General features: G+C 39.5%; 1 protein-coding gene across 2 annotated transcripts in view; it reads right to left on the reverse strand.

Moving 5' to 3' along the window:
• Positions 1–19634, reverse strand: part of NUCB2 (nucleobindin 2) — a 29377-nt gene extending 9743 nt beyond the window's left edge. Inside the window, exons 1-7 of one of the 2 annotated variants that reach the window (XM_050336369.1) lie at positions 19466–19631; positions 7751–7894; positions 6992–7099; positions 5653–5779; positions 2670–2773; positions 840–1025; positions 93–183 (exon numbers count right to left, since the gene is read on the reverse strand). In XM_050336369.1, the coding sequence (XP_050192326.1) occupies positions 93–183; positions 840–1025; positions 2670–2773; positions 5653–5779; positions 6992–7099; positions 7751–7894 (760 nt within the window). In that variant the 5' untranslated portion in view covers positions 19466–19631. Of the gene's footprint in view, positions 1–92; positions 184–839; positions 1026–2669; positions 2774–5652; positions 5780–6991; positions 7100–7750; positions 7895–19465 lie in introns of both variants that reach the window. The other variant, XM_050336368.1, reaches the window with a different exon arrangement.
• Between the last annotated feature and the right edge of the window lie 6849 nt (positions 19635–26483).

Genomic DNA, 26483 nt, shown 5'->3' on the forward strand with positions numbered 1-26483 from the left:
GACTTCATCCTGGCATATGACAAACTTGTCCTCAGCAGAATGTAAAAGAAAGTAACTTCACTTGTTCATTAAATTAAAACTAAACCTCTTACCGTGCAATTTGAAAAATGTTTTGGGGTCAAATTCATTAGGATCTAGTCCATCTGCTTCTTCCCACACCTCTTTCAGTTGATCTTTGCTTCCCTATAGATTGGTTAAAAAAAAACTATTCAAAAGACAATTTAGTGTAATTTTTCTGCATTACCTTTGCACTATAGTTTCTCTGAAAGACTTTGTTTGCTGGTTAATCACATGGCAAATGGAATCAATAGAATTTTCTTTAATCCCCTTTTGGTCAGGTCTAATACATTCATCAGACAGAAAGGTCCAGGGAAAGAGAGAGTGCCAAAGAAATGCATATTCTGTGGAAAGAAGCACCTGTAATAATCAGTCATAGCTAAACAGACTCATCTCGAAACAATAGCTGAAGGAAGTTATATTAATTTGCCTTTTACAGAGCAAATGGTCCTGTGATGCAGTTCCTTGCAGGCCAGGCACACCATGAAGGCATCCCTACAAGTTTTGAATACTGTTCTGGCTTATTCCTCATGAGTTTCAGCATCTTTGTAAATAAGAATTCTGTCAGAAAATAGCACACCTGGTACAGAAACAATGGGGGTTTATAAATATTTTTATAGTGGGGTTTGTAATGCTCTCAGCACTGTGCTCACGCTCTGCTCCCATGTCAGTGAGAAGAGGCAAATGCTGAGAACAAACAAGATACACATCCTTCTCTGTGTTAGCTTTTTCTCTCTGGAAAGGAAGGCTTCCACTCAGATAAAAACAGGCTGTGGCCTTACAGGATGGTGAACTTTAGGGTGATCTCCATGTTTTTTCTTCATCTCCTCAAATTTGGATTCTTCTCGCTTCCTCTTTTCTTCATCCAGTGTTTTTAAATACTCTCTCCTCTCGTGTTCTTTCATCATCTCATATTTCTTAAACTCCTCATGGCGAGTCTTATCATAGTTTTCCAGGTCACTTGTAGCCTAAAAATACAGATACATGCAGACATATGATTATGTCATATGACTGTGTACCACCTCTGACATTAAACACTGTATTGTTCAGCTCCGTGGGCGATGCTGGCCATTCTGCCATTCTCCTTTTAAATACGGGGTGGACTAGTTGGGAGGGGTCCTTTCACATGACAGTGATGCAGAAACATCTCCCCTCTGTTACTTTCACAGAAAGTAAATTGCAAGGGTTCAACTGCTAGACAATTTTTGCAATTGCACAGTACTGTATGAAGGCAGCAAGGTGTCCTTTCTCATCTGTTAGTAATAAATTAACTCAAGCTAAATAAGTCCCACTCTAATAGTACCATTAACTCCTTGATTACTTCAGAATGAGAACATTTGTAGTTTATCTTAGAGTTTAATGAAAAAAAGTGCCTTCACTAATAGTGGGGATTAGTTTGCAGTATCTTTATGCAGATTAAATAAAATATAAAACAATTATATGGAGAGACAGGGTGAAAGTGAAGGGACAATTTCTAACAAATATTCTATAGAGTTTAAAAATATGTTTTTTTCACACAGGCCAAATGGTTTTTTGGTAGTGCTTTTCCAAGTTCATGTTTACACCTCATATTGTTTCTCCATGATTTACATCTTAGTTTTCAGAGTCACAGTATCTTTAAAAAAAAGCAATTGCAAACCTAAGACCCCTTAAAATGCCCATTACACTCTGTCAATATCTTGGCTGAGAAATGAAGAGACAAACCAATAAAATACATAATAAAAGAAAGAACTGCCCTGTTGAAGATATGCATCTCCTAGCCAACCAGAATTTTCCCAGAAGTGGTGCTCAGAAATGGCAAGAAAAATTATAATATCTCTATTAAAATAATTTTACAGAAAATGGAGATAAAATTTTCCAAGGGTAAAAAAATACATAAAAATTAAAGGAAGCTAGAAATATAGATTACCTTTCAATTTATTTTGAAAATATAAAATCTGTCAAATTCTCATGTTGGGCATGCAGTGTTTTTCCCCTTGGGAAGTGTATTTTTCTCTAGCAGTTGAAAAAAAGCCGTGCAGCGCTTAACTGCATCCCCTTAATAAACAGGGACTGAAAAAAGCCCCACACCTGTGACTGATACTGAATCTGCTAAAGAGACACTGAATGCCATGCCCAGTGTAAGCAATTTCTAATACTGGTATCTTAAATTCTACTCTGCTGTGGTTTTGCAGCTTGACATACATATATAATAGAACCCAAAATTCATATGGCTAGGTTAGGGTTGATTACTTATGTAATTCTGTGAGACTACTGTATCATCTAAGAATAGAAATCAGAAAATACACTTGGAAAAAACATACCCCTATCTAAACTGTATTTAATTTAAAGACTTCCAGAAAGGTGTATTTTTTTCCCAAAGTTGCTTGTACTGGCATATGAATGCAAGTCCTGATAAGATGACATCCCAAGGTTTATGGGTTCCTTAGCACAATGCACAACTGACAACAGTTTTCCAGTGTGCATGGAGACAACTCATTTTTCTCTGAAAACAAAAACTGCCTGTCATTTATAAAGAGTGATATATGGGAAAGGACTTGCCTTTACCAGAGGAAAAAAGCATAGTAAATAATACCCAAAATCCCCCATAGTAGTTCATATCTGGCACTCACTGCTTTGATCAGCATATCTAAGTCTTTAGGTTCGAAGGTGTCAGGATTCTGATGGTTCAGGTGCTCAAACTGCTTAAGGAGAGCCTGATGGTCTATGCCAGTGTCTGAAAGAATAAGGTACACATGCAAAACATGAAAATAAGTTTGAAATCCAGCAAGATCAAGAAGTTAAAGTCTTTCATATGGGAGCTTGTGCCTTGTAAGTACCTCAGGCTCCCTGAGGCCTGGATAATTTTTTCACTGTTGGAGGAAACTATAGCAAAATTTCTAAAGTTGTTTTTCCTGAAGGAAGTTGGCAAACTTAATGGCAATTTGCACTGCAGCCCCTCTAATGTGTCAGTGTTGCATCACACACAGTAATTTCACATGCACAAAGTAAGGCCTGTGGTTCAGCAAGGAAAAGTACAATCAATTTGAGCTACATAAACTAAGAAAAATATTTATTGTCTTTTATATAAATGAGATTGTTGAAGTCATGATGTATCAAAGCTAAGAACTTGAATATTTTCCCAAACCAGGAAAAATCCAACTCTTCTACCGTCCTGTACATTTTACAAATTACTTAGATCTGGTCAAAGTTTTATGTACAATACGGTATAAAAGTATATCACATCAGAGAAGCAGATATTCAGATTTCATTTGTGGAAAAAGAGAAGTGCAAGACAGTGGAAAGTCGGGTCTTCTGTCTAAAAGCTGCAAGCTACTTCTCTTCCTTATAACAGGGGTGACACCCAACAGCATCATAACAAAAGCACCCACAACTGAACACATTTCTAGGCTTTCCTAGCCACAGGCTTTTCTAGCTGTTACCATGGCTTCTGAATGCTAATGCTAGATAGTAATGCTCTCTTAAGAAGCACACACTTTGATACGTTAAGTACAACAATTGTGACAAGCTTTTACTAGATGGCTTAGCAAAGAATATTTTATTTGTTTAAAAAAATAATTGAAAAAACACCATTTTGAAACCGTCTGTTTTACACGGAATGCTGTGTTTGTATTATCACGAAACAGCAAACACTGGCCAGGGCAGATTTCAGCCATCATTCCTCCTTGGTGAGATCATGATTTCTGTTGAGATATATGTGCCTTTGCCTGGTTTTGAAACATTTTCACAAGTGTAATACTAGACTTAAGAAAAACAAACAACAAAAAAACCCAGCCCCCAAACCAATTTTCCTCCACTTCTTATACTTAGGGGAAAAGGTTCATTCTTTTTGACAATATTTACTTGCCACATTACTGTATTATCTGAGACCCAACCCCTAGCATTCTTCTGTCCTGTACTGATCAGTCCAGTAGGATCTTGGTGAAAATATTTAAAAATGCATACGGATGAAGAACTGAATATATGCAGAATATAATCTCAGATTTGTTTGGGATTTCTTTTTATAAATCTGATCCATCTGAGAGGGAAAAACCAGGGGAATTGGTATGCTTTTTATTCTTTTTTTAGATCAGACAGAAGACTAAGCTATTAAGTGGTGTTCTGGGGCAAAGATTACCAGAACAAATAAAAGGAAATCAAACTGTTCTGCCTGCTGTTATTACAGAATGCTCTTTGTACCTATTCTAAGATGTTGCCTAGGCATGTAGATGCAGCTGTTCTTTGTAGGTAATCCGGCCATACTTGTTGTATATGATGTGAAGTCCTCATGGGAAAAGCTGACTATAAACTTTACAAAATGTTTTCACGTCTTAGTAGTCACCTGAATATTCTGAACTGCAATAATCTGTTCCCAAATGTAAGATCTCACACTTATTTGGTAACAGATCTGAGCTGCCAGGGGAATATATTTTTCTAAAGCACACTCTGTTAGTTACTATTGATTTACGACGTAGAGAGGGCTTAAAGTAATCAGTCCATCAAACTTCAAAATACACAAAATTACTATGTACACAACCATTAGCTGCTGTCACCTGGCTCACTGTGAATGTCACCATGATGTCACTGGACTGCTTGTCTGCAACAGGAGCACCATGCATTCAATTCCATGGGATCCTTCCCCATGACTTGCTAAGATTTTTAATACTAGAATAATAAAATAATGAGCCCTTTTTAGAAGAGTTTCTTTGTGAAAACACTGTTTCAGAAACAAGATCATGGAGTCCATCATTAGGATCTTTGTTTATGAGCAACTAAATTTCTTCAAAAAGAAACCATTAATAAGAAATTTACAGAATTAGTTCTAAATGCATACTTTAAAAGTTCTTCAGTAATAGAAATAAAAAGGGATAGCACCTTTGCCCACACAAACGTGAAGTGACCAGAATAATTAGAAACTTGTACACTTTATTCACTAAAAGAAATTGCCTGAGTTCGTAAAATTTCACTAGAAATTAAGCAAATGAGCAAATGCTACGGAGAAATTTTTCACTCCAAACATTTTTCCTTATTCAGGATCTTAAAACTGACCCCAAAATAAGAAAAACAATCCTCTAAATATAAATGTTTAATGTTTGTTTTAAATCTGTACAATAACTAACTAGTGGAAACGGGGTTAAAAGAAGACAAAGAGGAAAACTTTCATGTTAACTGACTGTCCAAAAATTAATTTTCTACCTTGTAAAGACATGAAATGCTGTGTCATATGTTCTTAAACACAGTCCTACTACGTTACTGTTCTCAGTGAGTAATTATGAATTGATGCATTACAAAACAGAAGTTGAAAAACAACTGGAAGCATCTAAAAAAATTATTTATAAATATCTAATGTATTTATTTATAAATAACTGAACTTGTTTCTGTCAGTGAAAAATCCACTGACAGGAAGAAGTTTAGGTATTTATAAAACACAGATAGCTCTTCTCTTATCCCCAGTTTCCTATAAAGACAGGTCTTTACTGGCCCTAGGCCAGCTCAGAAAGGACACTTTCAGCTTAGTTATTATTGTTGACATCAAACAAAGCACAACTAATAGACTTTGGCATTTCTCCAACACAACTGCCCCACAACTCACCTCGGTAAATTTTGTATTCTTACCTTGAACAGAATCCATTTTAGCTTTAATTAACATTCTTAATCTTGCCACCTCTTGTCTTTTTAGTTCATCCAGCCGTGTTCTCACGTGGTGGCTTACTAAATCAAGCTCTCTGCTTAGCTTTCCACTCTGTTGAAAAACAAAATTTATGTATAAAAACTAGAAGAAAGTAGTTTTTAGGATTAGACATGAGCTGTAAGACAGCAGACTAGTGGCAGTCTTTGGCAATACTGTAGCACTCACTGTAAGAATCTCAACATTTTTCCAAAGAGCAGATTCAAAATTTTTATGCCTATAGTTATGGAAACAGAAAGGAATCCTAAAAGTTTTCTGAAAAGAGAATTTCTATCTTGCTCCAATTTCTATCTTTGATCCAAAGAGCAAAACCATAACCTTGAAGGAGCAATGCCTAATAATGTTTGTGACAAGTTTCTTGATCAAATGTTCTCAACTTAACTGAAAAGAACTGTGAGAAACACACAGAGTACTGTGCTCTTCATTCCCTTGATGAGGGCTGTAAGACTTGAGGGAAAGTACAAGGACAGCAACAGCCACTGATGTGTATTGCAAGACCCTTGAAATGAACAGCAATATTCACGGGTTACACTAGATGGAGCACAGAAGAAAAAGAAGCTGAAAGCTGCCAAGGCCAACATGAGGGATTAAAGGAAACACAAAAGGCAGGATCTCCTCTTTAAGTCTGTCACTTTAGACTGTTTCCTACCCACCCCTTGCTGAATTTCTAGCTCATGAAAGGGGAATGCAGAACAGCCACGACCTAGAGCCAGGAACTAAAGAGTAAAAGACAACAACGTGGCCGAGGCTTTGGACATAGTCTAGCACAACTCCTCAATATCTCCAGATATTAAAATCTGTCTTGTAATTCTTTTCCACGTCATCATATACATTTGTGACTTACTATCTTAGACTGAGAAAGCAAACATACCTCTGTGTTCAAAACAGTGTTCCAAATTCACTCAGCAGGCAACTACACATGAAAGCTGCATTTGCAGCTGTTTTGATGTACATGAAGATTCACCTACCTGCAGAAAGTCTGAAACTAGTTTTTTTGGGAGATAGGCAGCAGGTAGAAACTATGCATTCAAGTGTATGTTTTTGCTGGGGCTTCTTATGCTATGAAATATTCTTTAATGAACAGAAATTCTGCTGTCCCTTGACTACAGACAAAGATCTACTAAAATACCTAATTAAATAAAAATTAAATTTAAGTTCACATAAATTGAGAGGAGTATGGGGAAAAAAAGGAAGAAAGAATACAACATATATGGCTCATGATGATGGATTTAATTAACGTTAATTTAGCTCTTTTTTCAAACCTACCTTTATTTCCTCTATGTCAGCAGTCTGGAGTTTCTCCCTGAAATGTTTATCAGTTTCCAAGACATCTATCACTTGCCTGAGATATTCATCATAATAAAGCCCTGTATCCTTAAAAAAAAAAAAAAAAAAAAAAAAGTGAAATGAAGAAAAGAGTATACAGCCAAACATTTAGCCCTGTTTAGAGTGTCAGTTCAATAATTGTATTCAATCTCAGCAACACAGGTACTATGCTGTCTTACATATCTTTGTTTTTTCCCATTTGCATCCCAAGTTGCCCTATAGCAACTTATGATTCATTTGTTTCAGCAACTGATAAGAGAAGAAAATTGTTTAGGAATCCATGTAATACACAAACATCTGTCATATTAATATAGCGTGGCTTTTATAAAACAGTGCAATCCATTCATTAGTGTTATATTTGAAACATGGAATTGGAATCAGCAAGCAGAATATCTTAGGCCACCACCCAGCCCTTTGAAAAAAGTCTCTGTGGAACAGTAAGTTCTTCCTACTGTAAGCTGGGGAATCCCTTGCACATGCCACCTCACCTTTAGCAGCAAATTGAAAAATGAAAGAACAAATTTAAGCAGAACCTCCCTGTAATAGATGGCAGACCCTGTGACAATCCTGGCTAACATCAGTTTCCTTCCTGCAAGTAACTCCAGTAAAGAACATGTAAATTTCAGAAAGGGAGTTTCCTACCCCCAGATTACTGACAATTAGGAAAAACACTTGGCAGATAAACTTCTTCACACTTACTGGATTTTCTACCTTCTCTCCTTCTACATGACCTTCTCCTTTGACTTTTGTCTTATCTATGTCTATAGGTACAGCTTCCAAGGCCATTAGGAGACATGTCATCAGCAAAAGACACTGCTGGGGCAGGACAGATAGCCACTTCATCTGAAATGAGACCAAGTCATAAAAATTAATATAAATTATGTCATCATACTGTACTGATTAGAATTTTTTTACATTCCTACACAGATGCCTGTAATACCCCCTTCCACATGACATTCTGCTCTCAAGGAACACTAAAACTCAAAGATTTAAATACATCTTTAATTTTTATTATTATGCAAACGTATTTCCTCAGTTAGACTTGTGTGCCAAACCTAAGTTGTACTGTAAACAGTAAGAGGTTTGTAGCATCTGGAGGTATTATCAATAACAGGTGGGAACACCTGTTTGGGATGTCCAAGTCTCACATAACTAATATTGACATTCCTATTCAGATCATGTCTTTGCTGAATTTATTGACAAACTTCTAAAGGCAATCACTGACACTGAATCAGATCTTCGTGCAGTAATGCCAGTGGATTTTATGTTTCAGTAAGTCAAGATCCCCTCCAAAATTTATTTGCAGGAATCATATTTTATAATCCATGTTATATCTGTATTTCAGGTTGACAGACATTAGTGAAAAAATTGTTGCTGAGGCTGGGGCTTTATTAAGCCAGTCTCTCCTAGACTTACTTTATTGTCTTATATGGATCTAATTCACACATAGTTTGATGAACACTGAGCACTCTGAGTTCTTGACTTCTGTCTTCTTCCCCTCCATCAAATATGGTTGGAAATTCAGTCAGAAACTGATAAGATGAAATACTTATATGGTGTGAATATAAAAATCCAGCTAAAAGAAGTAATGATGATGATCCAGCACCTGACAGCAAAGTCAGGCTCTTGAGACAATCTGGCCAGTTCAGCCTGTGAACTCCACAGTCTCTGGATAATGTATAAAAAGTTTGAGCAAACTCCAGTGCTCCATTAGTAACATAATTCACCTCCTGGAACATGAAACTTGCTGGTCAAAGACTGCCTAAAATTAGCTTAGGTATGTCAAAGAAAAAGACGTAACATTCAAGAAATGTGCAGTCAAATCAAAAGTATACCTGCTACAAGGCGAATTTCTGTGCAAGGGCTTTAGCTGGTCATGCAAGTAATTCTGTCAAAAGTACTTATGTCCACCAGCAACAAACCTCTCTTTAGGGGGAGGGGGAAGAGGGACAAGCAGTAATTACTGTGTCAGTGCCAGTTTTCCTGACTACATGATCTGGTACTTGACAGTGAAACATTGCTTTTGCTTGGATTAAGCTGCCCTTTACTACGGCAATAAATACACATAATGTTTCATCATCATCATCATCATCATGGCTAGGCTTCATGAACCAAGATACCTATTCAATATTAAGCATTGTTGACACCCTTTATTCACCCTTATCCAACTGCTAGGAAAATGAAAGCACTGTTATAATGAAACAAAAAAAACTAGAAGAGGCATACAAGATGCGCAGAGATATTCTTTCTTTCTTTTGTTGGGGATGAGGAAATAGCTGGAGATAAAAATAAATATCCACTTATCCATCTATTGTTTTATATGTCGAAGGTTCAAGAATTACAAGAATTCCCTGAAACTGTTTTTTCTTAATCACTTCTTCAGCACAAGGAGCCTAAATTGATTATGCTCAGCAAATACCTGTTACTTTATTTAAATGTAATTTTTACATTAATTTTAAAAATTACTAACATCTGATCATTCCCAGATGAGACAGCAGGAGCTATTGTTGCTGCCATATTGAGCACATGAGATTCAACATCAGCCCTACTGTCAGATCCACTAGTCTAGTTAGCTTTGCCTGGGTTATGCCTTTACAAGCACATAAACACACGAAAAACCCAGACCCAGACTGATTTGCTGGAACTGGTAAGGTAATTTCTATACTTCTACACAAGCTGTTGGCTTGCAAGGACTTACAGAGCTAACGAGTGAAAGAGTTATTTATTCACTGTTGCTTTTAAAGAGGCCAAAGTTCCAGTACTTTGGATGACTTTAATTACAGAGTATTGCATAAATGCTGTGCCTAGGTTTGTTAATTTCAACAGGATTTAATCCCAGAGAATGATAATAACTAACAAATACTAGGTTTTCAAGTCATACTCCTGATGTAGATGCCAAGACTGAGTATTTCTGAGTACTTAACTGGATAACTTTTGTAAACCAAAAGTTGTTTTGCCAAGTTAACAGATTTGCCCAGAAGTCTCAGGCCAGGCCAGGCTACAAGGGCAAATCAACAGTGCTGTTGGAAATCCTGAACTAGAGCCATCCGTTGAGTCTGTATCCATTAGTGACACAGCTCATTTTATGTATGGATAACAATAGTAAGTTATTGTATCTTATGCAGGCCCTCAGTTCTTTTAGCTGGCAGACAACCATCACCCTACTGTCAATTAATTTCTTCTGTCGTGCATGGACAAGATCAACTGATTTTGACCTCTTTTTTCCATAAGTAGATTGACTCTGACATCAGACATAGCGTTCTCTGAACATTGAACATCTGAACATTGATGCTTGTTATTTCATCCTTACCAAGCCATATCGATGTACCTGTCAACATACAAACACAGCTAGATCACCACATGAGCTTTAATACAATGAATGGGAAGTGGAAATAGTTTAACTTGAGCAGCAGGTTGGATAGAAATAGAAAATAGAGTTTCTGTAACAGACTACCTATAACATGATAAGCATGGCATGTAGTTGCATAGATAACACGTGTAAACCATCTCCTCTCTGAACCTGTCATCCATTTATCTCATTCAATTACTCATTTAGTTTTTGTATTGGAAAAGATGTAAACAATTTATTCTTAATTACCATTTCCATAGTATAACCCTCCAAGAGTGATCATACACCAGCCTAAAGAGTGCCAGCTTACCTATTGGTTCCTTTTATGGAAGCTTTTCCATACCTTTGATCATGCTTGTTACTCTTCCCTGGATCTTTTCCAGTCCTTTTAATGCCTGATTTGGAATAGAACCTTGGGTGGCCTAGGCTATGCTACAGATTTTATTGGAGCATTGTTTCTTAACAAAAGAGGTTTATAAACTCTATAGGTAGGACTAAGAATATTTGCAAGGTGATGGTTCCCTTTCAAAGCAGACTGAGATTCAGTTGTGAGGAAGCCACTGTACTTTTCAGATGAAAGAAAACAGAAAAGAAAAGTTAAAGTAAGGCAAACACTTAATTCAGCATCTGCCAGGTATGTGTATTTAGAAAATCAATATGAGATAACTGAACCTCAAAATCCACTTTGAAAGATTCTGGATGAGCAGCCTGGGCAATGAATTCAGTAGACACAGAGCACCACAGCCAAAAAGAGGCACAGGTAAAACAAAAATCCACCTTGCTGAAATTCTTGAAGAGTATAAATGGAGCGGTCTAGTAAATTGTAAGTTAAAGGCCACAAGCGTGCATGAAGTATAGGCAATGCATATGAAACAAAACAGATAAAACTCAAAATATTTATAAAGTATGTGAGTATAATAAATATATATACTCTCAGCATTTTTAGAAGCATTTTTAAAAGGTTATGTATATTTGAAGTATTCCTTTTCAAAAAATGTAGCCTTCTGATAATGCTAAAAATTTGGACCCCAACAGACGGCTATTTTTCCAACCAAACTATTTCCATATATACAAAATTATAGTAATAAAAGTAATTTAATATTATTATAGACCACTCTAGTTATGTGAGGTGTGTAAACAGTGTTTTAGAAAATTATTATGTGGCTATAAAATGAGCATGCTCATTTCAGGTAAGACCAACAGGTGAGATGTAGTGAGATGAAGAGAAGCCAGAAACTCAGGTGCTCACCATAGTTCTGGTGTTGATTCATTCTTTGCCTAAGGCAAGTACTAAAGCCAACACTCTCAACAATAACACCCAGCCTTTGATCCATTTTAAAGACATAACTGATCTCTTCAAAGCTCCTGACCTACAGTTTCTGGTAACATGAACAGTTGTGGTTTAGGCTGAAGGGGGACACAAATTTTTAAGTCTTTTGCCCTTGCAGCTCAGGAAACCTGATATATAAAATGTCCACGCTCAATGACACAACTGAGATAAAAGTAACTGTGTTGGTCTGCCAAACCTCATGAGGGACCACTGATCACCACCAAATTTAGTATGGGCAACTGGAGCTATATCATCCTTAACTACCTCTGCAGTAGAATCAACAGAACTTATCTATCAAAAGTCCTAATCAAAGTGCCACTGGGTCTGCTGAGTTTCTGTGGAATATGTGCTCATGGGCAATTTGGGTTTCCTTGGAAATACCAACCTTTGTAATTACATACTGTTGTACATAATGGAAAATGCTGGATGATATCACAACATGTTCTTCATATCTATTTGATGTAATAGGCTGCTCAGGAAAGATTACATCAGGCAGTTTCGTCTCAGGTTTTGCACAGGGTGTTTTTATTGTAGCTCTTTTGATAAAACAGGCTAAAAATTTCATACATACCAGGAAGAATTAAAAGTAGAGGAATCCAAAATGGATAAGCAAAAGAGATCTTTATCATTGCAGCTGACTTTGCAAACTACTATGCATAACACAGGACTTCCCGAGGAACCCAACTGTCATGTAACAAGTAAATTGGAAATACATTTATTAGAATAAAAAATAATTATCTAGTGAATACAGAGCTATTGTATTTAGGTATCTATTAGTTCAAGACTATACTCATCAAAATTGCCTTAAGAAAAGCAGGTGACTAAGATCTGCATCAGCTTTAGCAGTATGACAGTCACAACTGAGTCACTGAGCACATTCTACTCTGACCTGTATTAGAAGACAGAAACCAGGCCCATTGCAAATTCTAACAATAATCAGCTAAGAGGAAAAAAAAAAACAAAAAACAAAACAAAACAACATGATACTCAAATTCAGCAGCCAGAGGGAAGAGTGAGAAAAGGATGAGAGGAAAATTGGGGTTCCAGTTTTTGTTCCACTAAGCGATTTACTACTAAAGAGTTCATTCCACTCTCAGCCTGCTACCAGCTACCTTCAAGAGTTATGGACTTCTAAGAAACCCATTCTGGGATGCCCATCCCTTCCCAGGCATTTTGAGTGCATTCATGTGTCTGGCCCAGGAATGTGGTTTCCTCTATAATAGAGCCACCAAGTCAACAGTCAGTCCTGGTGCTGCAGAAGAGGAGCAATGTCAATTTGCTCATTGCCATAAGGGGTACATAAGGCACAGCAGATGCGCTCCTGCCCTGCCATGGGGAATGTTATTATTAATATTCTTTCTACTTCTATACAGTTTAATAGAAATATAAACACTTATGGACCCGCCCAGCTAACTAGTTATTTTCTTAAAAACAGATGGAGAGAGTTCATGTTACAACTGTTGTCTGGAAAGTAAGTGATTTTAGTCAAAGACAGGTAGCCCACCTAGATGAAAAGGTAGCACAACTGTAATCTGCTGGTATCAGAAATCAATCTCATCTTTCCAATAGGGACAAACCAACATTTCTACTTGTAATACATAAAGAGACCTAATCATAAAAGTAGTGCTCTAGAACTGACAAGTACTGTAGATTATAAACAAAGGCAATATCATAAGCTTTGGGGGAAAAGGAAAAACAAAAACTTCTCTGAGTATAAAGTATTTTAAAAAACAGATTGAGAGCTAAAAGAATGAGACAGTCAGCAGAAAACAGAGACACCAATGCACTTGCATGAACAGAAAAATACAATTGGAAAAGGAAAGCAGCAGGTTGTCTGCCAGCAATCTTGATCTTGATCCCACTAAAGTTAATCACAAATTCCTATCAACTTCAGTGGAACAAGATTGAACATCTGAATTATGAAGAGCTACAGGCTTTGAGAGGTAACTACAAAATGCTGCTTTTAAAGTTTGTTGTAGCAACATTAACACAAGCTGCTAAACATAGCATTAGCACACTTATTTTACATGGCTGCCAGGTGTTAATCATACAAATCCAAAAATTTACTTTTCATTAACGTAACACCTATTGCCCAGAAAACAGCATGATTCTGGTACTGACATATCCATCACCTTCCTAAAACATATTCGTGCTTTTCGAAGAAGTAACACCCCATGCCAAATTTTCTAAAATTGAGATAAACAAAACCATATAGTGAAACCAGGGTGCACATGGAGAAGCTCAGTGAGTGATTATGAAGCAAGAATAGCACAACACTGTAAATGTCATATTGCACATTTGCACTTGCCAAAGCCATGTGTACCATGGGGGGCAATGAAAACATAAATCCATACTGACACAATGCACAAATAAGCCTACCTATTTAAAAAATATTACATATGCCTGCTGTATCTGATATGGAAGTAATTAAACCTGTGTGAGACACAGGGCAGACATGCAGGATGACAGCAATGCTCTCTGTGGTCATGTACTGTGACTTCCTATTTTTATGCTGTAATTCAGAGAAATGAAGAATCTTCACAGGCAGTACTGAATAAAAAAAAAACCACAAACAGGAAATAGATAAAATAGATCTACTGATTTTCATCTTTCTAAGAATATTCTAACCTCAATACTAGAATGAGATCTGAGCTATGTAAAGTACTACTTCAGCAGTCTGAGCCAGCAATGTAGCACCTTGAATCTGTTTTCACCTCTCTGAAAGAGTGATATACCTGCCCATATATCACAGTTTAAACAGGGAATGGTTATAGATACATGGGCTTTTCCTTTAAAAATTATTTGCAAATACAGAAACTGATTTTACTCATAGAATCCTTAAAAAAATTACATTAAATGTTTGAAATTATGAGAAACAGATTATTCTTCTGCCATATTTTGTGTTTGGAAACACCAATGTTAGTTCCTCCCAGTTTTTTCAGGAGGAGGAGTTGCCACACAAACACTGTAAGCTATCATACTTTAAGCAAGGACAAAGTCAATGAATCAACAGTTAATGCACCTGCTTCACACTGTTTGTCCAATGAGTTAATCTGGCATTAACACTGATGAAATGTGGCAACAATTTTGAGAAGCAAGTGGAAAAACCTGTTTCTGCTCACAATGTTAAGCTAAACCACTGGCTGTGGTGAAGGTGTCTCTTCACTGGGTCATCAATCCATACATCCAGGTTGCTCACTGAAGACATGAGCAGCAAATGACATGAAAAGGGAAATGGCTACTAGCTGTAGTAGTTTTCCCTTTCCAAGTTAACATTCAAAATACAGAAACACCTGCATACTTCCCTTCCCAAATGAAAACTCATCCTTTAATAAGTTAATACGCAAGTTATTATTACAAGCTAGCTATTATTGCTATATAATTACATATAGTATTTTATTATCCTTCAAGTGTTATTTTCTGTCAAAGTTGTCTACTAACACCATGATTCAGATGTTGCTTTTGTTTTTCCTAGCCAATATCCAACAGGTTTCACACTGGATATGCTGTCCTGATCTTTTGTTTGAGCACATGCCCCTCAGTTCTCTGCACCAGGAGACGTTCCTTACTTTTTCAAAGAAGCATTTTGATCTTGCATGTAAATAGTTTTATATAAAACAGTACTATTTAAGTACAAAAAGGCAGCAAAATCCTTTTTTCTCATCCTGTTTACTTTGCCTAAATTGTTTTGAGTTGGATTTGTTGCATTTTTTTCACTGCACTTTAGCTGCTCCATTCTCTTTACAGCTAAAAGCTGGCTGATGATACAGCTGCTTTTTTCAGCTTCCCAGAAAAGAGAGCGAGCCTTGACCATGCCCAGTACAACATTTGCTGACAGAACCTCCCTTTAAAAAATGCACTTCAGCTGTTTTATTAAATGAGTCACCCAAATGCTGGGGGATACTATATAGTAACACAAACTATGACTGCTAGAGTGGGAAAGAAGCAATTTGATGTTGAAACAACATAACAATGTAAGATAATAACATGAAACAATACAACCGTATGTCCAAACCCAAACATGGCATAGAAGCAAAATGTGTGTCTGCTGCTACACCTGCTTAGCTCTGTGGTAAGTAAGGTCTGAGAACTTACTTCTTGTTGCAGTGTTAACTGTTCATTATTTAAAAACCTGTGTGCACACACAGATGCACATATTTATAATAGCATCTGCCTCCAAGGAACTTCCCTATCCTTGCTGCAAACAAACAAACAAACAAAATCGGTGTCTACAAAGCTGCCTTACTAACTGAAGAATGATGAAATATTAGTTCTTGTTTCTCAAAGCAACTTGCTTGATTTTATCAATTCTTTCCAACAAAGCTGGCTCAGAAAAAGATTTATGAAGCCAACAGTCAAGCAAAAACTTGTAGTGAATTCAATACATACTTGATAAAAATCTTATCAACTTCAAAAGCAAATAAGAAAATATAAATTACTGGTACAAATATGGCTTCCTGCACTATAGTTTCAGTTCCCACACAAACCATAATACAATGGCACACCTGAAATCTCACAAATTCATTTTTCATAAATGCAAACAGCAATTTCATCAGTGCTGACGTAAAAGCAACCTCAAATATGCTACTACATGCAGCCAATTTATTGGCTCAAACTCTATCTCAAATCAAAAAGTATCTCAATTATTCTAACAATATGCATTTTGTTCTAGTCAACAAGTGATGATACTAAAGTAAACCTTAAAGCCCCAGGAGTTCAAGGTACTTTTTTCTCCTTTCAAAAAAAGCACAACACAATAACTATCGAGAAGAAATCTAGATCTAATGATATGGAGCCAGATTTAAAAATATTTAGGTACTTAATGATAGTTGCCAAATGAGATTTATGTCTGCAATTTGCTAATTCCCATTGATTTTTACTTGCTTAGGAACCCAAATGCGCATAAATGTCCCACTCTTGTTTTATAAAGAATATAAGGCAGGAGAAACGCAATCATGAAAAGGGTATATATATTTTATGAATTACCTTTGGTGAGTAATATTTACAGCTTCATATGATTAAAACAGTTCTAATGAAATGCAGTTTCTTTCATTCTTCCAACTGTCAAATCATGTATAGTACATAAGAGCAAAAACTGTTGAAATGAACGTGAATTTTGCCTCCAATTTCATTTGGTTTGGCATTAGCACCTGGTCATGATTTTAGCTACATAAAAGCACACCCCTATCCAAAAGGCTTGTGTCTACTACGTATCAAACAGGAACTTCAGTGAAATCTCTTCTGCTTACTGAGCAATCAAACAGCCAAGAGCACAACACCTCAGTAGATAAAACACCTCTGTGCACAAGAGTTCAAATCACGGCAGCTCTGATAGAGGCTTTATCTTGGATTTTATCTTTCTTATGTAAAGTGCATTTGTTTAGTCAGCACAGCACTAGAACTATGCATCAATATTTCCACACCTCTAACATTTGAGTCACTGTATTTTACATGTTTTATTTTCTGAGAGAACTACTGCTCTCCCCTTTCATGGTTAGTATTTCATTTATATATGTATCATTTGGGGGGTGCAGCTTTTGACAGAAAGCCTTTAACTTGGCTTATATAAACAGAAAGTTTACGTCAGCAGCACTGCCAGTACTATGCAACCAAGGTATGAAAACTTTGGCTTAGTCTTATTAAAAAAATAATTCTTTTTGTTGCTGTTGCTTGGTTTTATTTGTCTGATGGGATTTTCTGAATACAGTTTCAGATTCCAAATAACTGTAGCTCAAGCAGTATTACAGCATCAAACAAATTTACGCCAGCTGCCTTTTTATCCAACTACTAATGAAAATTTTAAGCAGACCCAATGGGCCATATTAATTTATAATTTGGTTTCCTTGGGTTTTTTTGTTTGTATTAACTATCTCGGTTAGAAGTGAATGAGATTCACATTGTTCTACACCAACACAATTTGTTTACGGATAGACTTATGCCACTCTTTTTTATATAATTATCTTTCTTATCCTGAAATAAAATATTGCTACCATCCAAGAGAATACTTTAGTGAGTAAAAGGGAAAATAGGTAACCATGGGTAGGAGGTAGGGTATGTAATCAGGTTAGTAATCCACAGTCATGGTGGACGTGGCACTGTGACTGTACAAGACCATTGTGTAGCAAATGACAATTAGAGATACAGCTGAATCCTAAGTGCTCACAGAAATGCAGGCTTCTACCATAAACCTTCCGTGAGTCTTAAGCAGAGGTCCATAAAGGTTACAATAAAACCTGGATTCAAAGTTTTTGAGTGGCTCTTCCCCTCCTATCGGGTGTTCACAGGAGGAATCTTCCCCGTGCTGCTCTGTCTGGTTGAGAGGGACGGTCACTTCGGAATTCAGAGTACAGCTGCACCAATACTGAGTCAACCACAGGACTTTTCTTGAGAGCAGGAGAAAACAAAATGACCAAAGAAAACCCCACAAAAGCAAACCTCCACACTGAAGTTGATCCCATGGGTGCACAGGTACTTCATTGTTCATATGGTGATGGCCTCGTGCTGAAACTACTAGATGTTATCTGTCCACAGCAAATACTTGCAACTCAAACAACAGAGGCTTTTTTCTCCTACAGACTTCCTAAAAAGTGTTGCCAAACACAAACTCTTTTGAAAACCTTAGCCATGTTCATTTCATCCATAAAACATTACCTCTCTACAGCCGTATCTCAACTTTTTTCCTCTTGCAGAATATTTTCCGAGTGCAGTGGCCAGCCTAGCACTGGAGTATTTTATGGAGCTCCTCCAGTGGTATTACAGTAATAGTGCAGTAAGACATTCAGCTCTGGGGTCCCCAGCACAACAAGGTCATCGATCTGTTGGAGCAAGTCCAGCAGAGGCAACCACGATGATTAAAGGGATGGAGCACCTCTCCTACGAGGAAAGGCTGAGAGAATTGGGAAAGAGAAAGCTTTGGGGTGACCTAATTGCGGCCTTTCACTACCTGAAGGGAGCCAGCAGGAAAGATGGAAAGAGACATGGGAGATGGATTTACAATGGCATGTAGTGACAGGATGAGGGGGAATGGCTTCAAAACGAAAGCGAGCAGGTTTAGATTACATACTAGGAAGAAAGTCTTTACTGTGAGGTTGATGAATCACTGGAACAGGTTGCCCAGAGAACCTATGGATGCCCCATCCCTGGCAGTGTTCAAGGCCAGGCTGGATGTGGCTCTGAGCAACCTGGTCTAACAGAAGGTGCCCCTGACCAAGGCAAGGGGATTGGAACGAGATGATCTTTGAAGTCTCTCCCAACCCAAACCATTGTGTGATTTTATGACAGTAACGCTGAGTTACTGCCCTTTCTAGTGAAATCAGTCGAGCCCAAGTTTCCCCTGCGGTTGTGCAATTACCAGGCACACAACATTTTCCCGCTGCAGCCGCTGCCGCTGCCAGCTCTGCCTTCCTTTCCCCTGGCGCTCTACAGCGCTCTGCAGCTCACCCACCGCCCGGATCCGCGGGTACCTGCGGCCGGAGGGATGGAGGGAAGGATGGAGGGAGGGATGAAAGGGACACGCACACACCTGGAGCCGCCCGGGAAAACTTCAGCTGCGCTGCCCCGCACGGGAGGCAGCCCCGCGATTTCACCGCGACCCCCCGGGTTCGAACCCGGCAGGCGCGAGGGCGGCGAGACCCCCGCAAACCCGCCCCCACACCCCCCTCCCCGCCTCCGACAGCAGCCGCCCCGCCGCCAGGGCCTCTGCCGCCGGCGGGGGCACCGGGACGGGCGGCGCTACCTTTGGGTCCCGCTGCGGCGGGAGAGGAGCCGCTGCTTCTCAACGTTGAGGCGCCTGCTGAGCGCGGGGGCCGAGGGGCGAAGCGTGCCCGTGTGTCCCGCCGAGCGGCCGCGGGTGCCGGTGCGGTGCTCGGTGCTCGCTGCTCGGTGCTCGGCGTTCGGAGCCCAGCTGGGTGCTCGGCGCTCGGTGCGACAGCCCCGCGCCGGCCCCGCGCCCGTTGCCATGGGCACAGCGCCCGCCCCCCGGAGCGGCGCCATTGGCCGGCGCTGACCCCTCGCGGCCGTCGCGGAGCGCCCCGATTGGCCCGGCCGGCCCCGCCGGCGCGCGGTGACGCGCGCGCCGCCGCCGAGCAGGGACGTGGCGGGGCCGCGGGGGGCGGGGCCGGGCCGCGCGCCTCTGACGTCAGCGGGGGCGGGGTCTGGGATGAGGGATAGGAGGAGGGATGGGGCAGGTTTGGGATGTCTGGCGGGTCCCCTGCGTGTTCCGAGGGAACGCTGGCGCTGTCCTTGCCCCTCGAGCGACAACTCGCGCCTCACACGCTGTGCGAAGCTCTCCGTCGCAGTAAATCGCTGCCGTTCCCCGTCCAGGCGCGAGCCGGGTTGTAGGAATTCGCAAGTGTGTTTTCGGGCGCCCTTTTTTTTTGTTTTTCCTGTTTCTTTTCACTCATTTGAGCCTTCAGAGCTAGTTTCACCTTCCTCTTAGTGGTTTTTCCTTGCTCTGAGGGGAGAAAAGTCTTGGCCTCCGTGCAGATCAAACAATTTAGGAAATTATTTTCAGCTTGCACATTTGTGTGAGCTTCAGGTTTGATTCGTGTTTTTCCATTCTCAGCTGTTTTCAGAGTGTGGTACCTGCGTGGGACTTTTTTGACAGTTACTTTCTGTACGTTCTAGGTGTTTATTCTGCACTAGAAGTGCTCAGAAAATACTCAGGAAAGTTACTTTTAGTGGGTAGGTAGATGCTAGCTGCGATAGCAAATGGACTGCACTTCCTATGAAATACTGATTTCTGCAATAAGCAGTGATGGTGTTTCAATACTGTGAGCCTGTACTCCCATTTAAAGAGATGTGTTGATATGTACAAATCATTGAAGAACTTTTATCACCATGAGTTGTATTTCTGTTACTCTGATTTACAAGATAAGCATCCACAGGTTTTGCAGGGTTTTTTTAAAAAAAAACTGTTGTAATACTTTATACAAATCAGAGGAAAAAAATAAATTACTCTGGCATTTGCTCAGCCTAGGGAAGAAACTCCAAACTGCCAGAAGGTTGAGGCTTAATTATAACAAGTCCAAAGTGGTGGTTGAAATTGTAGCTTCTGGGTTATGCAGGTAAAATAAAATGGGGCTGTAAACTGTATGATGACATCTGTGCTAACAAAGCTGTTCCAAGAAACCACTCTCTCTGCTTTGTTGGAAGAGTCAGAGGCAGGTCCTGTGTGGGAACCTTCCAACAGGTTTCCAGGGAGAACCTGCCCTTCTCAGCTGCCTGCCAGAAGGTGGCTTGGAGGCTCACTGCAGGGCAAGGTGACATCACTGAACGCCCAGCACAGCTGCCCTGAGGACAAGCTGTGGCAGGACCAACAAGAGCCTTGCTTGGAGGAGAGGAGTGTCCTCGTGGGACAAGGGGAGAGCAGTGACAGCCATTTACTGTGACTTTAGCAAGGCCTGTGACACCCCCACCACGGTGTCCAGCTGGGTGAGGCATGGACAGGAGAAGGGGACTCCTGTGCAGTGTGCCTTGTGCTCAGCAGAACAAATCCTGGGAAGTAAGGGCAATGGCACTCACGGCAGGAGGGACAATTTTTTTCCTCCTCCACTGCCTCTGCTTCCTCCTCCCACTGTTCCCTGGCAGCCATCCCACCTGGGTTATGGTAGGGTGGGATGTGCTTCCCAGCACCTGGGGCAGCAGGGCACTGGCACAGGGAGGATCACGCTTGGGACCCTAGGCGGTGACCTGTTAGAGCTGCTCACCTCTATGCCTGCAGCTCAGCGGAGTTCTCCTTGGATGCTGTCTTTGCAGAAGAGCTGGGAGATACTAAATACAGATGAGGGATGTGGTTCAGGCAGGTGAGGTGGTGCCAGGGGGCTGGAGACAAGCCCTTCTGCTGGTGGTGCCAGAGGCTTTGAGGCTGGTGTAGTGCCTGTGCCTGTGTGGCCAGTGCAGGGTGTCCTTGTGCAGGGTGGGTGCAGTGAGGATCAGGGTGGCTGTTAATTGGTTTTCCCGCAGATGCAACTGTTCTCCAGCTAGCTGTCCCCTCTGAAAGAGCTGGGGTTGTTCAGCCTGGAGAAAAGAAGGCTCCCTAGAGATCTTGCAGCACCTTCTGGTACCTAAAGGGGGCCTACAGGAAAGCTGGAGAGGGACTTTTTTGCAAGGGCAGGTAGTAGGGTAATAGTGATAGGACAGGGAGGAATGGCTTTAAACTGAAGAAGGGTCGATTAAGATTTGAAAGAAGGAGGAAGTTTTTTACAATGAGGGTGGTGAAACAGATTGCCCAGAGAGATCGTAGATGTAGATGTAGAGGTCAGGTTGGATGGGCTCTGAGCAACCTCATCTAGTTGAAGATGTCCCTGCTCACTGCAGAGAGGTTGGACTAGATGCTCTTTAAGGTTCCTTCCAAAACCCAACCCCTTCTATTATTCTGTGATTTTGTAGTTTTATAAAAAATAAACAGCTGCTGAAAGATAATAGGGTTTTTTTTTTCTTCTCACAGGTCCCAGGCTGTTGTCAGGCCTGCTGCTTGAGTGGAGAAGATTTCAATCATAGCTTTGACTGTTTTAAGGTTGTTTTCACCCTCTCCCAATCACAAACTGATAAGTATTGTGGCCTAGTAAGTTGTGCTAGTTATTTTTCTCTCTCCAAAAACTGTGTGGCTATTTCATATCAGGCTCCTTTAACTTCTTCAGCAGAAGGGTGAGAACCTCTGGGTAGGGTGCATCCCCAGCTTTCTGGGGCTGTGTCAACAACCCCTCTGATGATGGTAACTATTAAACCATGCTAAGGCACATGGAAAATGAGGTGGTTGGCAACAGCCAACATGGCTTCACCAGGACAAATCATACCTGCCAAATCTACTTTAGCAACATGGAAGGAGATGTGTTCAGAGAAAGAGGTGCAATCTTCCCTCCAAAATACTTTGAGTCAGAACTGGGACAAGACCCATAATATATTCAGAAGGAAAGAATAGAGTAAGTTGAGGGAGAATTGTTCTAAATGTATAGAAAAGTATTAATACTGGTACAGGACATGAGGATAATTTCAGACTTGAAGCAGCATGGAGAAGTCCCAAAGAGAAGACAGAAGAGGAATGACATCTTGTGTAAAAAGGAGGTAAGACTTATAAGTTGGTACAAGCAATTTTAATACTGTTAACTGAAGAGAGGGTGCCTTGAAAATGAGATGATGATAATGAACAGCAAGAAAAACAGGAAGTAAAAAGTAGGGTACTGTGGTTGTAGCAGGAAGTGTATCACTTACAGCACTTTTTTGGCTTCTCATTTCCAGTAATGGAAATATTTCTTAAAAGTAGAACAGAAAGTCTTGTAGTAATGGACACATAGGGCATATGTATGACACAAATCTCACATGCAGCAAGAAATAATACAAATGTCTCATTAAAGGAAAAGGTACCACTGGATTCCTGATGCAGGTTTATTTGATTTCTCATGCAAATCAATATTTATTTACATTTTATTGTATTTTTTTTCAACTTATCTGCAGTTTCTATAATGCCATTGTTGCTACAAAGCAGATGAGTAGCATCTGAATTTTTGGCAAAGGCTAAGTATCTACCAGATATTTATGAGATTGTGGTAGTAATTTTAAGAAATGCCTGTCTTTTAAAATTATATCTGCTTCTGTCTTGTCATAATTATATGCATGTGATTATCACTCAGTTATTGCAGGGCAAAAAGGAGAAGTCAACTTGAGGGGTTTATTCTTGTGATGTTTAGGGGTTTGGGGACTTTATTTCCTGTGACTTTTTATAAACCTCGGACTAACATGGGACGGACAGTAAGTCAGCAGTGATGTTTCCCAGGAATTTAAACCAGGTCTCTGTGCTTCAGTGTTATCATAGATGTTTCCAAAGAGGGGTACAAAATGATGTGAGCAAAGTTTGGTGATGACAGGGAATTACTTAGAGTAATAACATTGCAAGTAAACTTTTTACTTTGGATCTGCAGAGCATCTGATGATTGTCAGTAGCTGGGTGATGAAGCAGTAAATTTTATGTTAGTAATGTAAACTGATTTGCCTTGAAGAAATGGAAGTCTTGGCTTTTTTAATCCAAAATGGCAAGCTTTGGACTGACTCTCTTACTGCTCAGATTGTGGATGTGTAATAAGAAGGTTCTGTGAAAACATTAGTGCAGTGCTTAGTGGAGGTCAAAATAGCAAGTATTAGGAGGAATGGAATTGCTAGGAAAATAATAGTATGAAATTAAAAGAATTGTTATATTGTGGCATAAATCCATCATACATCTCCATGGTAAGTATGACTTGAAGGTCTACTCTGTAAAGTAAAGAGTGGCATGCAGAAGGAAAATAGAAATGGTCACTATTTTACATAACACAGGAAAAAAATAATGAAATCATGTGGCAGATTCAGAGGTACATGATGAACATTACTGCCTGTCTTCCCTTGGTATTGCATGGTACAATTTCTTAACTATCATTTGCTCCTTTTCCCTTTTGGGCTGGACTGCAAATCAGAGTTAAAGTATAAGCTTTTTAACTGCTTTGTGGAGAAAGATGAGGTAGGATCTTATTTATCTTTAAGAGATTAAAGTTCAGGGCACACTTTCCCCTTTCCTGTGAATGTTGTGAAAAGTACAGCTTTGCTCTTTCGACAGTGTGGATGAAAAGTGCTATTACCTTGTGATGCCTTGAATTGTACAAGCCAAAGGTCTGCCTTTGCCTTTAGGTTTTTAGATGTGCACCTTCAGTAAGTTCACAGATGGCACCAAGTTTGGTGGGAGTGTTGATCTGCTGGAGGGTAGGAAGGCTCTGCCTGCTGTTTCTAATGAGAGTTTATCTTTAATTGCAAGGCTGAGTCTATTCCTTTTCCCCTGCTACTCTTCCATGAGGAATTTGCTGAAGATTGAGTCTTTGGTCAAAGGGTAGCAAGAGCGTTTTGTTCTGGAAGCCATTTGCCCAGCCTTTCTAGACCCTGCCCAGTGTGAAGCACCTTTTTTATCCTCTGTTACATCTGATTACATATGAAATGAAATGTATATGTTTGTGGACATTTGTAGAATAGTGCTGACAGCTTTGGAAACTGAAAACAAAACACCCAAATGTATCTGTGTGCTCAGTGGAACAATGAGTTATAGGCTGCATGTGTATTTGTTTCTCACACTGAAAAAAGGAAAAAAGTTTTTATTAAAAAGTATTGTTGGTGTCCTTGTTGGGCCCTAACATTATCTTGTTCCTGAAAAACTTGCTGAGGAAATTTGAATGTTACAAGAATGGGAGGATATGGTTGCAAGTTCTGCTCCATCCTGTGTTGTTTTGGACCCTGGCCATCAGGAAACATTTTGTCTATCTCAGAGATGAAACACTTTCTCTTCAGAAGTAGTATTATGATCAAGATGTGTAAATAATCTGTGGCAAGGAGCTACTTTGTTACAGAAAGAAACATCATCCCAACTTTTCCTTTCTCTGATGAAATTTTAAAGAGAGATTTCTACAAAAGATGTGCCGGAGGGGAATTTGCAAGGTTTGCATTGACCTACATAAAGTCTAGCTGAACATAAAAGTAGCTTAAAAGTTGTTTCACTCTGCTTCTGTCACCCTTTGTACTTTTATCAACCATTGATCTTTATTCTTTGTTAATTCCTACATGTTTAATGCAGCATTGCAAATATTTTTCCTCACTTCCAAAAGTATTCATAAAAATAAGGCTGGGTGAGAAGATTTGAAAGAGCGTTGTTTGTAATTTTCTTGCCTCTGCCGAGCCTGAGTCTAGAAAATGGAAATGCAGGCTTTTACCTACCACAGAAGAATGGAAATAAATCAAGTGCTTTCAAATAAATAGCACAAGTGGAAATAACACAAGTGCTTTCAAAAAGAAATGACGTATCCTGGAGTAGGAAAACTAAGAGATCAGTACAACATTTTGTTGCACAGCCTGAGGTTTATTTCAAAAGATTGATTCTATGTAGACACTTGCTTTTGTATCTTAACTGGTAATTTTACCAAATTTGGATGAAGAGTTACGTGGTTGGCCTGACTGATTCATGCCATGGGGAGGAGCGGGGGAAAGCAGGCGAAAGACAGTTTGAAGCAAAGGGAAAAGAAAACCTTGTGGAGAAAGAAAACCAAGATTGCCACATATTTCTGCAGCTAACACTCTCAAGAATATGTTTTTGCAGAAGCAGAAATTAAATAGTGATAGAAAAAGAATAGTAATGCCTTTAAAATAATTTTGGAAGCCCAGCGTGAATCAACTGTGCAACTAAATGACCATCACATTATAATTTCTTCTTACAGGCGGTTTTAATATTGAATATTTTATGGTGGTTAATATTCATACTGAGGCTGTGAAATAGGGAAATATTAAGCCAAGGGTTCCATAGATTGCAAAAGAAGCAAAGAACTTATTACAAGTTGTGGAGCAACAGCCACACTGGATATAAAACGCCAATAAAATTTAAAACCTGTTGATACAACTTAGAAGTGGAAAAACTGCCCTGGGAGCCAACACCTATGATCTTCCTAGCATTGGTTAGCTACGTGCTGCCCACTTTTCTGGTGTTGTGTTGATGTGGATTAAAGGCAGCTAATGTAGCCTTTCTTTATGGCTTTTGCTGTGATTGCTGCAGTGTTTACAGTTGTGAAAGGGAGTGGAGATGGAAATATCTGAGAGAGACTGAGCTGTAAAATAGATCATGACAACAACAATTCTTCTGGACCTTATTTTCTTTGCTTTTGTTGTCACGTCTTCTGGCCTCACTCTCATCCTTCCGTAGTTTATACCCTCCCCCAATAAAAATGTAACATACAAGGTAAAAGTTTTAA

This window comes from Myiozetetes cayanensis, unplaced genomic scaffold, assembly GCF_022539395.1.
Source record: "Myiozetetes cayanensis isolate MyiCay16 unplaced genomic scaffold, myiCay2020 scf6-25, whole genome shotgun sequence".
In the NCBI taxonomy this organism is placed as follows: Eukaryota; Metazoa; Chordata; class Aves; order Passeriformes; family Tyrannidae; genus Myiozetetes; species Myiozetetes cayanensis.